General features: G+C 35.2%; 1 protein-coding gene across 4 annotated transcripts in view; it reads left to right on the top strand.

Moving 5' to 3' along the window:
• The window catches only part of RALYL (RALY RNA binding protein like), an 831,637-nt gene that overhangs the window by 545,537 nt on the left and 273,113 nt on the right, over positions 1-12,987 (top strand). Inside the window, exon 1 of one of the 4 annotated variants that reach the window (XM_059994833.1) lies at positions 8,872-8,984. The exons of the other annotated variants lie outside the window; for them this stretch is intronic. Within the exon in view, the coding sequence (XP_059850816.1) occupies positions 8,948-8,984 (37 nt within the window). The 5' untranslated portion in view covers positions 8,872-8,947. Of the gene's footprint in view, positions 1-8,871; positions 8,985-12,987 lie in introns of those variants that run through there. 4 annotated transcript variants of the gene reach the window in all.

A 12,987-nucleotide genomic window follows, 5' to 3' on the forward strand; every position in this document is an offset into this window, starting at 1 on the left:
TATCATTAGAAACCAAAATATGCTGAATATGATCCATAAATATAAATTTATTTTTAGCTAGTATGTTTTAAAAGTCTGTAAAGATTCACACATCTAGTATTGGTCTTTGCCCATTTAAAATATTATAGTTTAAACAATAAAGAAAACATTGTAACATGTAGCCAAATATTTTTAAAATTTTTTTGTGTGTGTGTATGTGTAGTTAACTTTTTGACCTATTTTTATCTATTTTTAATTGAAAACTTTCCCTGGGCCATTCTAAATTACCTGATTCATTTCCATGAAGAACATACTCCAAGTGCACATTAGACCTTAGGTTAATACAAATATATCATATGCATTGATTAGGCTCCTATTCTACCATTACATAAATATCTTTAGAATCCTTGTATATGCATCTCTAGAATCCTTTATTTGGAGTACTAAGATGGGTGACTATCAGCATGCATTCTATATTGAAATTCTGTATATCAACCTTATTCTCCCATTGTCTTACACATTAAAATCAGGTATATTTTCCAAAATAATGGCAGTAACCCCAGCAATTCAAACTGAAGTAAAATCCTAGATAGTGTTCCCTGTTCTCTACTGTTTTCTGAATTTGTTTTTATTGTCTGACATTTATTTGTTCAATATATAAGATAGTGGTGTCATGGATTGGACATGGCTTTTTACAGTTCAAACTTGGATTCAAATTCCAGCTCTACTTCTTGCCAGCTTTATGAACTTGACACCAGAACTTCAGTTCCCTTATCTGTAAAATGAGATAACACCTCCTTCCTCACATAGCTGTTTTAAGATTAAATAAAGTAACAGAAGTATATTTTTAAAAATAAGAACAATAAGCCCAGCAATTCAAACTGAAGTAAAATCCTAAATAGTGTTTTGGCACAAAGTAAGCACTTAATAGCACTTAATAATCATTTATATGATTCAATTCAATTTTTATAATTAGTGAACAGTTTTTAATTGAAGTATCTCATGTACTTACTTTGCTTACATTATGAAACTACTATTGGTGGACTCTAGGGGTAGTGATTGAAATTGCAATATTTGGTCCTAACCATAATAATGTATACTCATTAAAGCAGAAAATGCAAGGCATCTTACAGTAAAGTGATAAATCCCCTGGTTCAGCCTTTTTTGGCATCATGTTTTTATTCCTTGCTTAATACCAATAAGAATTTGAGGTAACTAACCCCCTACTTATACTCCACTATACATGTATACAATAAAGTATAGTTTTATATAGGCAAAAGACAGCAAGAAGGAAAAACAATAGACTAGAAAGACAAGACCAGATGCTTGAATTCAGAGACTAAAGAGAAGAGAATTGGACCAGTTTGATGGAAGGAGCTGACTGAGATAGAATCAGCCAGAAAAAAGAGAAAGGCAGTGTCCTAAGAAATCCACACGTGGTGCAACAGGACTTTGACCACTTTATTTCTCCATGGAGCATTGCTACATTTTGCCTTCCTCTGCTTCAGGTGTCAGTTGGCTGGCACCACCATTGCCTGCATTTTCTCTGCTTTTTTAAACATCTTCTTCAGCTACATTCTGGCCTCTAGAGTATGACATCCTTTAAACACCCCCAGACACTGTTTTGCTAGGTAGCTTTACAACTCACAACTCTCTGGTTTTTAAGATAGGTAGGTGGGTATGTGGATAGAGAGATAGAAAGAATAGATAGATGGATAGATAGATAGATAGATAGATAGATAGATAGATAGATAGATAGATAGATGATAGATAGATAGATAGGTAGATAGATGATAGATACATAGATAGATAAGAGTATATTTCCTATTTTGTAAATTTTGTTATAGTGAAATTCTATACATAATTTTCATAATTATGGAAACCCTTATGACTTTAGGCATGTTTTACTTTCTCATCATTATGCCTTGTAAACTCATAAGTGTCTCTCCATCTCAGGATGCAGTGGAGATGGTGTTTCTGAAACAGAGTTGTGAACTACTGAACACATGTTTTTCATAAATAAAACACTTCCAGGGAACATGGTACAGCAATTCCCCTACATCATGTTCACATCCAATAAACTATATTATTGTGTTCCTATGTCTGCAAGGTAATTCGTTATAGTTTTAGTACCTTTTATGTGGCTATGATCTCAAAGAGACTGTGTTTCTTTAGGTCTAGGATTACTACATCTTTCATGTATAATTTGTTAACAACATTTATTAAAATATGTTGAAGTTAGGTAAACTATTTACACAGGCATAAATAACTCATTTCATACTCTAGGAAATTCAAGGTTGATTTAATTGTATATGTTTTAGTCTTCTTTAGAAAATTTTTTTTAGTAACCATTAGGTATTTGGGCCTATCCAAAGGTTATGATTAAAAAGATAGTATTCAATCTATTCAACTTGAGACAATGCAAATTTATCCAAATATAAATGGGCAAATAAGATGATTAAGAAGATAAAACTAAGTCTGAATAATCAAATTTAGGCTAAAGGAAAGATGAAACTGAGATAAAATGGAATGGGAACCATACAAAAAAGAGTAGCAAGCAAAAGTGAGAATGCTCAAAAACAATTACCACTAAGGAGATCTGGTGAAAATAAAGTCCCATTAGAGTGAGTTATAAAGGAGAAATATTTTAACTGTATTTAATACTTGGTATTACATATTTCAAAAATTTAATGATTTCAAAGACTTTTTTGATATTAGAGCATAAGGAATTGGAGAAAGTCCAAAGAAATCAATGAAGACAGTAATAAAATCCAATTATACTTTACAAAAAATCTTAGAAAAGTCTTTTCCAGATACATAAAAAAATTTAATGAACCAAACCGAAGAACAAAGAATTGACTTGTTTGTTTATTGCTTCACTTTCAACAGCAATCAAGTATAAAGAAGCATCATTCAGGATTTTTTTTTCCTCATTTGAACCAATATTTTTAATGAAAACTTGAACCGAACATTAAGAAGTTTTGTTTCCTTTGATTTAAAAAGAACAAATGGTGAATATATTAGTAATATGAGGTACTAGGTAAAATGATAAGATTTTTATATGATAGCCACTCAATATTTTAATTAATAACTATTTTTAGATTATCCACTAACAGGAGAGCACTTGACTTTGGACAAATAGACAAGGGTCCAGTTTCAGAGGCATTAGGCGAGAGAGCAAATCACTTAATATAGACATGTACAAAAGATGTAGATATACTGGCTTAAATTGTTGAAAAGATGGATCAGTGACTGTGCTGGGGCTGAAAATTATTTGGATGTTATCCCTGAAAGATTCTGAGGAAAGAACTTCTGTCAAGGATTTATAGGGACTTCACCAGCAAGGAGATGTTTCAATAAAGAGAGCAGAGTTCATGGAATCTGAAATAGTACATAAATGAACTTATCCATGAAACAGAAACACACTCACAGACATAGAGAACAGACTTCTGGTTGCCAAGGTAGTGGTGGGGGAGGAATGGATTGGGAGTTTGGGATTAGCAGATGCAAACTATTATGTATAAAATGGATAAACAGCAAGGTCCTACTGTATAGCACTGGGAACTATCTTCAGTATCCTGTAATAAACCATAATAGAAAAGAATATGAAAAAGAATACATATATATGTGTTCATATGTATAGTTGAATCATTTTGCTGTGCACCAGAAACTAACCCATCATTGTAAAACAACTATACTCCAATAAAGTAAATTAAAAAATAAAAAAAAAAAGCAGAGTTCATATCTGAGAGGAGAAGGGGCAGCGTTTCCACGGGGACAGCTGACATGGTAGCGAGGGAAGGATAAAGAAGGTCCACATCTGTACCTCGTGCTGTTGAGTGATAAGAATGACATAAGAGAAAGGTTAAATTTCTGTCCAAACTGGAGAAAAATTGACCGAAGGAGTGTAGAGATATCACTTATATCACTTAAGGCTATAATTTCAGACCTAGTGTGTTCAGAGGAAAAAACTGTGGGCTAACTCCTAGGGAATCTGGACTCAGGTTCCTGCTGGAAGTATGGGGGTCAAGGCCCTTGAGGTCATGCCCCACAGTTCCCTTCAGTTTTCCATCCAACAAACTTGTAAGAGCTGTCTGTTGTGGAGTAGACATCTGTAAATGAGGAATTTTGGCAGCATAATTTTGTTACACTGAAAAAAATAATTTTATTACACTGAAAAATTTTAACATTTTATTATTCTAGTAATTTTCTGAAATATAGATATCATGCAGTTCAAGTTAAATACTTCTATATATGGTCTACATACTATGTCTTGATGAAATTCTTAGAAGTTTTATCCAAGTCAACACATATTGTAATTTTTAAACCAGATAAGAATGTTAGAACTCTGGATGGGCTAAAAATTTGATACTCTTGGCATTCTCTAAATGTTCTTTTGGTGTTTTATTTGGAGGAAAGGATGAGGGCTGGGTGTGGGGAGGAGAGGCAGGGAAGGTGACATGTCTGGGAAAGGGAAGTCACCACTGCTGCGAGGTGAGCAGACTTCTCTTGTCCCAAGCAGTCCGCTGTGCTTCTGAACTTGACTGTCCCTGCCAGCAGCCAAAACTCTGCAGTTAATTGCATCCACCCCGCTTAGAAGTTAGTTTAACATCACTCGTTGTTATGGAAACTTGTCCCTTGTGGGTCCTCATCCCCCGCTGCCTAAATAGCTGCCAAAAGTATCCCTTTGACCTTACATGGCATGTTATAGTGCACGGGCTCTGGAGAAAGGCCAGACAGTTCAAAGCAGGGCACGACCTCTTGCGCTCTGTGAGAATTTATTCTGAACACTTTGCTCTCAGCCTCATTTTACTGAAACATAAAATGAGGATGATGATGATAGTAATAATAATAATAACAATAATAATATGATAATAATAATAAATCCATCATAGAACTGTTTTCAGTATCCAATGAGTAATACATATAAAACTCTTAGAAGAGAATCTGGCAACTAATATGAACTCCCTAAATGAATGTTAGCTCTTATTAAACCACACAGTGTTCACTTCCTGTGATGAGTTTGGGCAAATGTCATTCTGTTGATTTCAGTACATTACTAGTGACCCTTTTATTTAACTCTTCTCCAGCAGCTGCCAAATGCATCACCCCCTAATTTGGTCCTAAAATAATTTTGGTCTAGTCCCCAATTAAATGCTGTCAACCCAGCTATGTAAGTCATGCAGTGTCCCTGAATGTTACCTGTACTTGTCCTCATTTGGCTAAAGTTTACTCATTTCTAAATTGGAGGTAAAGATAGCTAAGTAACAGGATTGTTGTGAAGATTATGAAGATTCGTGATACAGTATATAACTAGCCCAGTGATTGACACATAGCACAGAGTAGTTCTCTTTCTCTCTCTCTCTCTCGTTCACATACACGCGCGGGCGCGCACACACACATACACACACACACACAGAGGCTTGCTTCTTCCTCTTTTCCTTTCTTTTTTTTTTTTTTTTTTTTTTTTTGCGGTACACGGGCCTCTGACTGTTGTGGCCTCTCCCGTTGCGGAGCACAGGCTCCGGACGCGCAGGCTTAGCGGCCATGGCTCACGGGACCAGCCGCTCCGCGGCATGTGGGATCTTCCCGGACCGGGGCACGAATATGTGTCCCCTGCATCGGCAGGCGGACTCTCAACCACTGCGCCACCAGGGAAGCCTCTCTTTTCCTTTCTTTCTTTCCCTCTTCCTTCCTTCCTCCCTTCCTTCCTCCCTTCCTTCCTTCCTTCCTTCCTTCCTTCCTTCCTTTCTTCCTTCCTTCCTTCCTTCCATTAAAGGAAATCATATTGTGCGGGAGTAGATATGGAGATATTTTATAAAGCAAGCAATGCTTCTTTTGACCTCTGACATTACAGGCATAAATCTGATTTTGAAGACAAAACACATCTATTCAGTCTGTATTTTTTAAGACGGTTGGAAAAACAGAATGATATGCTGGCACCTGTCTTCTTTTCACTGACATTTTGTGCCTTATTATGTCTACATTCTTCCTCTTCATTCTTTTGGCTGAAAGTTGCCCAGGTTCTGCTTTTACTAAAGCCCCTCCTCTCCCTCAGCCACTGCCCCTGCCTCTCTCTCGTCTTCCTACCTGTACTGCAACGTGGTACTCATGAATCTGGCCTTAATTCATTAGGTATATTTGAGGTCCCCAATTTTGATGGTTTAAAACAGGATTTAATCCACTGACGCGAGATATAAGATTCAAGAGTGGATGCTTTCTATACCCTGAGGTGAGAAAAGTAATGTAGGACGGAGTTGATGAGAGTAAAAATCCCTATATAGAGCCTGAGAAAGTCAGCTTTGGTACAAGGTGTGCCAAACATTGATGACTATGAGGCAGGATATTTTTTAGGGTTTTTGGGGGGTTATTTTTTGGGGGGTTTCTTTTTTTTTTTTTTTTTCCGGTACACGGGCCTCTCACTGCTGTGGCCTCTCCCGTTGCGGAGCACAGGCTCCAGACGTGCAGGCTCAGCGACCATGGCTCATGGGCCTAGACGCTCCGCTGCATGTGGGATCTTCCCAGGCCGGGGCACGAACCCGTGTCCCCTGAATCGGCAAGAGGACTCTCAACCACTGCACTACCAGGGAAGCCCCAGGATATTTGTTTTAACATGCATCTGTGTATGTGTGATGATGAGTGAGGCTGGGTGAGAGGTTGTTGCATATGTGAATGAAATTAAATTGTCACATGGTCTTTGCGAAGAATGTTCAGATTGATGTTAATTATAGATAATGAAGAACTAACAGTGTAAAAGAGAAAAACTAAAATTTGATTGTACCATGTAATATTGTTAAAATTAATTGCATTTGTGTCATGTAATTAGGCTATTTCTACCTAATAATCATTAATGACATGGTTATTCATATCAAAATTATATATAACACATACGTCAGACAAACTTTGTTTTAATTTGTTTGACTGTAATAGGTTTTATGTTTGTTGGTCTTACGGAATGAGTAATTTTTATAAAAGAGAACTTGCTTGTTCATTGTGACTTTGTTCCAGTAAATTTAAAAATATATCTTCACATCTCTGAATATAAGCAATTTCATCTAAATCAGTGAACTCATTCAGACTCATTTTGGGGCCAAAAGATAGGTGTGAAATGACAAGTATTTGCATTAAGTAAGAAAGTAATTTTAGTCAATAAGCATGAATTTTGTTATTGTACTAATTCATTGAAAAATAATCTGTGATCATATTGTTTTTATCATTTAAATTTGTTCATAAAAAGTCACTTATTCAGCAAATATTTGCTGAGACCCTATTTTGTGCCAGGTACTGATCTACTCTCTGAGGAAGAGGAAGCCCTGTCCTCTGGAGGCTTATGTTCTAATAGGCAGAGACAGGCGGAAAACAAACAAGTGAATACAGATATGTTAGGTGATCACAATGTGCTATGGAGAAAAATTAAGCAAGTAAGGTTGTGGAACATAAGGTGTATTATATGTCATTCAGAAAAGGCCTAATTTCTTTTTGAAATATTTTCATCTCACTATTGTTGAAAACACAAGGAAAATCCTCCTAGTGTTTCAGAATGTATGTAGATATATACAGATACTGACTATGCCTTATAGTAAGAAATACCCATAGTGGTCTTTGACGGAGCATCTTATTAAACAGTGCAGTTTTTTAGTCCAAAGTCAAGGAAACTAGAGAGGAATACTGCCAAAAACTTGTTAAAATGCTGTTCTTGGTATCTGTGAATATGAACTGTAGTAATTACTTAAGTGTAAAAGTATTCATGACACTGAAATAATCCTTCTATTAAGAAGAACTGTGGAAATGATATCTCCTCCTATTAGTAAGTAGCCTGAGTTTGCTAACACTAAAAAAGAATTTTGACAGTTGAAGACATTTTCTGGTTTTGGCTGGAAGATGAAGATTTATGCATAATCAAGTCATATCACATAGAAATTCTTCACTAGTGTACAAATCCTTCTGTATTTTAAATAAAAACTGCATTTCAGACACCCTAATGAGCACATAAAGGAGATTTGAAAGCACGTACTCTTGTGGAGTGTTTGAGAGAGGTAGTATTCCTGAGTTTCTGCTGTGTGCCAGGCATTGCTTTCAGAGCAGAGAGTACAAGACATACAAAGACAAAGCTTCTTCTGTGTCCAGTTGAGATGACAATGTTCAGGTAAGGACATTGTCCTTAAAATACCCAAAATACTGTGCCCAAAATACTGTGAAAATAGAGGTCTGAGGACTAAAACGAGGAGAGGTGGCGGCGTGAAGGCGGGAGAAAGCTTTATGAAAGACTTCCTTCTGGAGGGGGCAGAATGTGTAGCACAGAGTAGGTACTCACTAAACCTGAGACCCTGTTGTGCATTCTTCTGTACTAGGCCTGGGGATGTAATGTGAAAACATGTAATTCCCACTTTTCCTGAGAAGCAGTCTGTTTAGAGAATTAGACAAACCTAAAAGTGATAATTGCTTTAATAATTGAAACTACGAAGTGCATCGGGAGCTCAAAGAAGGAAAGAATTTAGTAGTTTCAAAATAAAATACAAATCTAAACATTCCAGAGTGGCTAAAAGACATGAGAATTCAAAGGATAGTTTTTAATTTATGTAAATAAATAACTGGGGTTCTTATATTTCATATTTAGATTTTCAGTTTTACTATTCTTGCTAATTATATGAATCTATTCTTAATTCAACATTATTTTGAGCACAGCACTTTAATAGTGGAGATTTTATTAGAGAACTTAACTGATATCAGTTGGGGGGAGGTGGAGGAAATACAATTTGCTCTAGAAGATTTGCATTAGATAGAGTAGTTACAGGCTGTAACATCTCCCCTGTAATTTTATGAGAATGGTATTACCCTGGCTTTCACTGTGTGATTGCTGGTTACCTTCTGTCAGTGAGCAACAGTCTTACTGCAAAGCAGGAGCACAACCCTCTCTTTGTCTCCGTGGTCAAAGCAATTACTTCTTAGAAAGTCGGATTTTTTCAGAATGACCATGTACAGGAGCAAACGCAGACATCAGAGATGTAAGTAAATTCTGACCCAACTTTTTCATGTGACTGTGGTGAGAGAAACATACTTGATTTCTTAAAAGACTAATCATGACTTCAGATATATCCTGGGAGTAGAAAAGATATTGTAGCTTTTTTCACCCTAACCTTTATCCCTGTTACATGCTTGAAAGATGTTGGGGGGAAAGGGGCTAATTCACTTGTTACTATGGAAACCTTTGGAAAGGTTTACAAAATTAACAGAGAAACAGATCAAATGCAATTTCAGTCTAGCTCAGCATCCTTCATACAGGCATGATAACTGGATAGTTCTCTCTCTCTCCCTCTCTCTCTCCTTTTTTTTTAAAAAAAAAACAACAACTTATATTTATTCATCCAATTTCAATCATAACTCTCAGTGGAAATAAAACAGTTCTGAATGAAGGGGAGAGAGTTAATTGTGAATGACAAGCTGAATATTTAACGAGATATTCATTGCCAAACTTCTTGGACCAGAGCATATTTGTCATACTTCACTACAGGCATCATTTTAAAGGGTTAAAAGGAATCATCTGTAATCTAACCTAAAGGGACTGATTCTGACTGAAAAGGAGCAGCAAAATCACCCTGGCCTAAAGTCCAGAACAAAGATGATTAGGAACTGAAAGCCATTAGGATTTAGCTAAAAATCAAAGAGTCTTATAATAAAACTGTGTTTTATGGTAAAGCAATATGCCTGTCATGGAAAGCTTTCCAATCACATCTCTCTCCAGTAAGCCCAACTCGTTATCACTTTATCTTTTCCATTGCCTAAAGTAATTATTACCATATTTAGCCCGGTGTGTCCTGTCACTGACTCTATTTGCCATCTTAGACAGGTAACTACAACTTGTTCTATAGTCAAAGTTTGCACTTTTTCATTATTCCTATGATGTCTTTAGATATTATCAAATATTTTAAAACATAGCAAGACTATCAGCAACAATTACTCCATCAAAAGGCCAAAATATGATAGACATGTGATTTTCTTTTTTGAGAATGACCTCATTTTGGTCAATTTTTCACTGAAGACCAGAACACTAATATTTCTCTTGTTCCAAGAAGTTTTATGCATCACAGAAAGCTCTGAGGGACAGGACTGCCAGTTTGATTTTCTATGCCTGATTGCCTTTTGATGCCATTTCTTTCTTGTGATTGAGAAACAACATATAATAATTGCTACTTTTTTCTTATAAAAATGATTGGTATAAAATCTACAAATATATTGCTGATTAATTCCCTTGTGATTTCCTCCCACAAGAATGAATCTAAATTATGCATGTACTTGAAAACCAACTTGCACTTTTACTCCTGTATCTTTTGTACACCCCCTCATTTTTTTCCATGGGAGTAATCATTGCCTTAATACACATGACAAATAAAAGATTCTCAGAAAAATTTTACTGAGTTTCTTCCCCTAAAATGTGCTTGCTGAAGTCTGCGATTAAGCAGCAGGAAGAAATTGTGAATTACATGAGACAAGTCAGAAGATGTATAATTATACAGGATGAACACAGTAGGGTGTACTGAATGATTTAGTTTAAAAAAAACTAATGTGTTACTTACATTTAATTGTGTCAGTTAGCTGTATTACATTTGCATTAACTGTTTCTATATTCTAATCATATAAAATATTGGACAGCAAGAATATAATAAAGTTAACGTACATAGAAAGCTTAGCAATAAAAGCAAATAGAATCCTTAAATGAATTTCTTTCTTATTCTAACAATATTTGCAAAAGCAGAATGTAATACAATTGTTTGCTATCTAATGGATATATAAAAATATCTGAATTATCCCATCACCAAAATACAGTGCATTTCCATTTTCAGTCATATCTTTTATGTGTTTTTGATCATGTAAAAAGCATAAACTAACATAGAGGTAATTGTAATCCAATTAAAGCAATAATTGCACACTTAAATTTCAATGTGGGAAAGAAGGAAAATGTTCTTATGATTTTTTTTTTAAACTGGAAAAGTACATAAATAAACTTTCTAATGTTCTCATTCCCTAAAAATTTAATATAATGTCCTTTTTTAAAAATAATGCAACTTTCTTTTAGAGGCTCCGAAAGGAGGAATAGGAAAGGTGCATATGATTATGCCAGGGATTTGAAAAGAAGCAGGAGAGCAAAGATACCTGTAAAAGACATTTTAAAGTGTAAATGTCACTAAGTCTTTGGAAATTCCTGGGAGATTTTGAAATCCATTCCTCACTCATGTCTAGATTAGTTATGTATAATTCCCTGTAGAGGAGAAGGAGAGAAAGGGAAGAGTACCCTTTTCCTTGCTTTTGATGGAGCAATTGTTATAGAAAAGAAATCGCTTCAATGTTCATTAAGATAGCAGATCTTACCTATGCATAACTGCATAAGGACTTTCAGTTAGATACAGAATTGGTCGAGTGGTAATAAAAAATGTTTCCACGTGTCAGATGTTGATTTCACCAGAGCCAGGCAGGTAGAAACCACTTTAAGGAACTCTAATATATGTAAGCCTATTTTTACAAATTAGGTTGGGGTGGAAATCATCACCAATATAAATTTTTCTGTTAACATTTAAATACTGAATTTTTATACATATTGAATCAATCTATTTATTGAAGTGTGCAGCTTATGTTTAATTTTCAAAAATCTTTATAAAACAAGGTACACCTGTAATCTCCTTTGCTGAAATTCCAGATGACCTTGAGAAAACAATTTTTTGTTTTTAAAAGAGACATGGAGATAAATTCTTAAAGATGAATATGTTTTGAAATACAGACTTAAGAGAAAAACTAGAGTAGGATCCATGTGATATTAGATAGAGAATTTGAAAAATACTACAATCCTTGTACCACAGCAGAGAAAACTGTGTATATCTAATTTTAGGTATGTAACGTTTTATCTTATTACTAACTAGGAACAGATATTCATTTTTGATTGCTAATGATATGTTTGGGTGATTTTATCTATCTTATTATGGAAATATGTGATGAGATCACTTCAGAAATCTGAATACTAGTCACAGTTCTCTGCTTGTAATCTCAGCCAAGGTCTGTTATCTCTGTGGGTTGCAATTTCTTCTTCTATACCTTCAGCAGACAGTGCAGAGAAGACGTTTTCTAAGGTGTCTTCCATCTCTAACCCTCAGTGCTTTCACAACATAGGCCTCATCAAGTAAGACTCCTACTCGAAGACGTGTGACAAGTTCTCATTGCCTAAACTGTGGCTCCGGGCTCATGTGCTTCAGATCCATGTGACCATGGATTTACTGTAAGAGGTCCTAGAATCCATATGAATATTAATCACTGCCTGTACAATGATGAAAAAATACATACATCCCCCATACGTATATCATGTACACATACCTATATACCCATATACTATTTTTTGGTTCTAATGAAAACTAATATATTTAAAAGGTCATAGTAAGTTTTAATAGCTTTTAATGTCATATGTTTTATATTTTATTTTTAACAACTGTATCACACAGGGATCTCATTGTGTTTCAATGTTTAAAAAAGGTGTTCTCATATTCTCAAATATTGGGAATTGCTGAACTAGAAAATGAAATACAACCACGACCTTGTAACACAGACATTTATATCATTGTCACTCACTGCATATTTCCTTCCTGATACTATGTTTTAGCCTTTATTGGGCTACTTCATTATCCCAAACATTCATACTCTCTCATCTCCATGTCTTTGCCCATACATCTTCCTGTTGATGGGTGGCCTTCACTTGCATCTTCATGTATAGAAATCATCTCTGGTAGAGGTGTCACTCAAATGTCATCTCCTTCTTAAAGGTTCCCCCAGTTTCCAAGTCAAACTTATCTTTTTGTTCTTTTTTTCAGAGGATAAATTGTAATTTTATTTACACTTTCTATATTCTGTCATATACATTGAAAATTGTTTATTCCACTAATCTAAGATTTTTTTTTATGTGAGGTACCTTTTATTCTTTCTTGAAGCATTCTCAGAGCATAAAGAAATGCTTCGCCCAAAACAATC

This window comes from Delphinus delphis, chromosome 17 (assembly GCF_949987515.2).
Source record: "Delphinus delphis chromosome 17, mDelDel1.2, whole genome shotgun sequence".
NCBI lineage: Eukaryota > Metazoa > Chordata > Mammalia > Artiodactyla > Delphinidae > Delphinus > Delphinus delphis.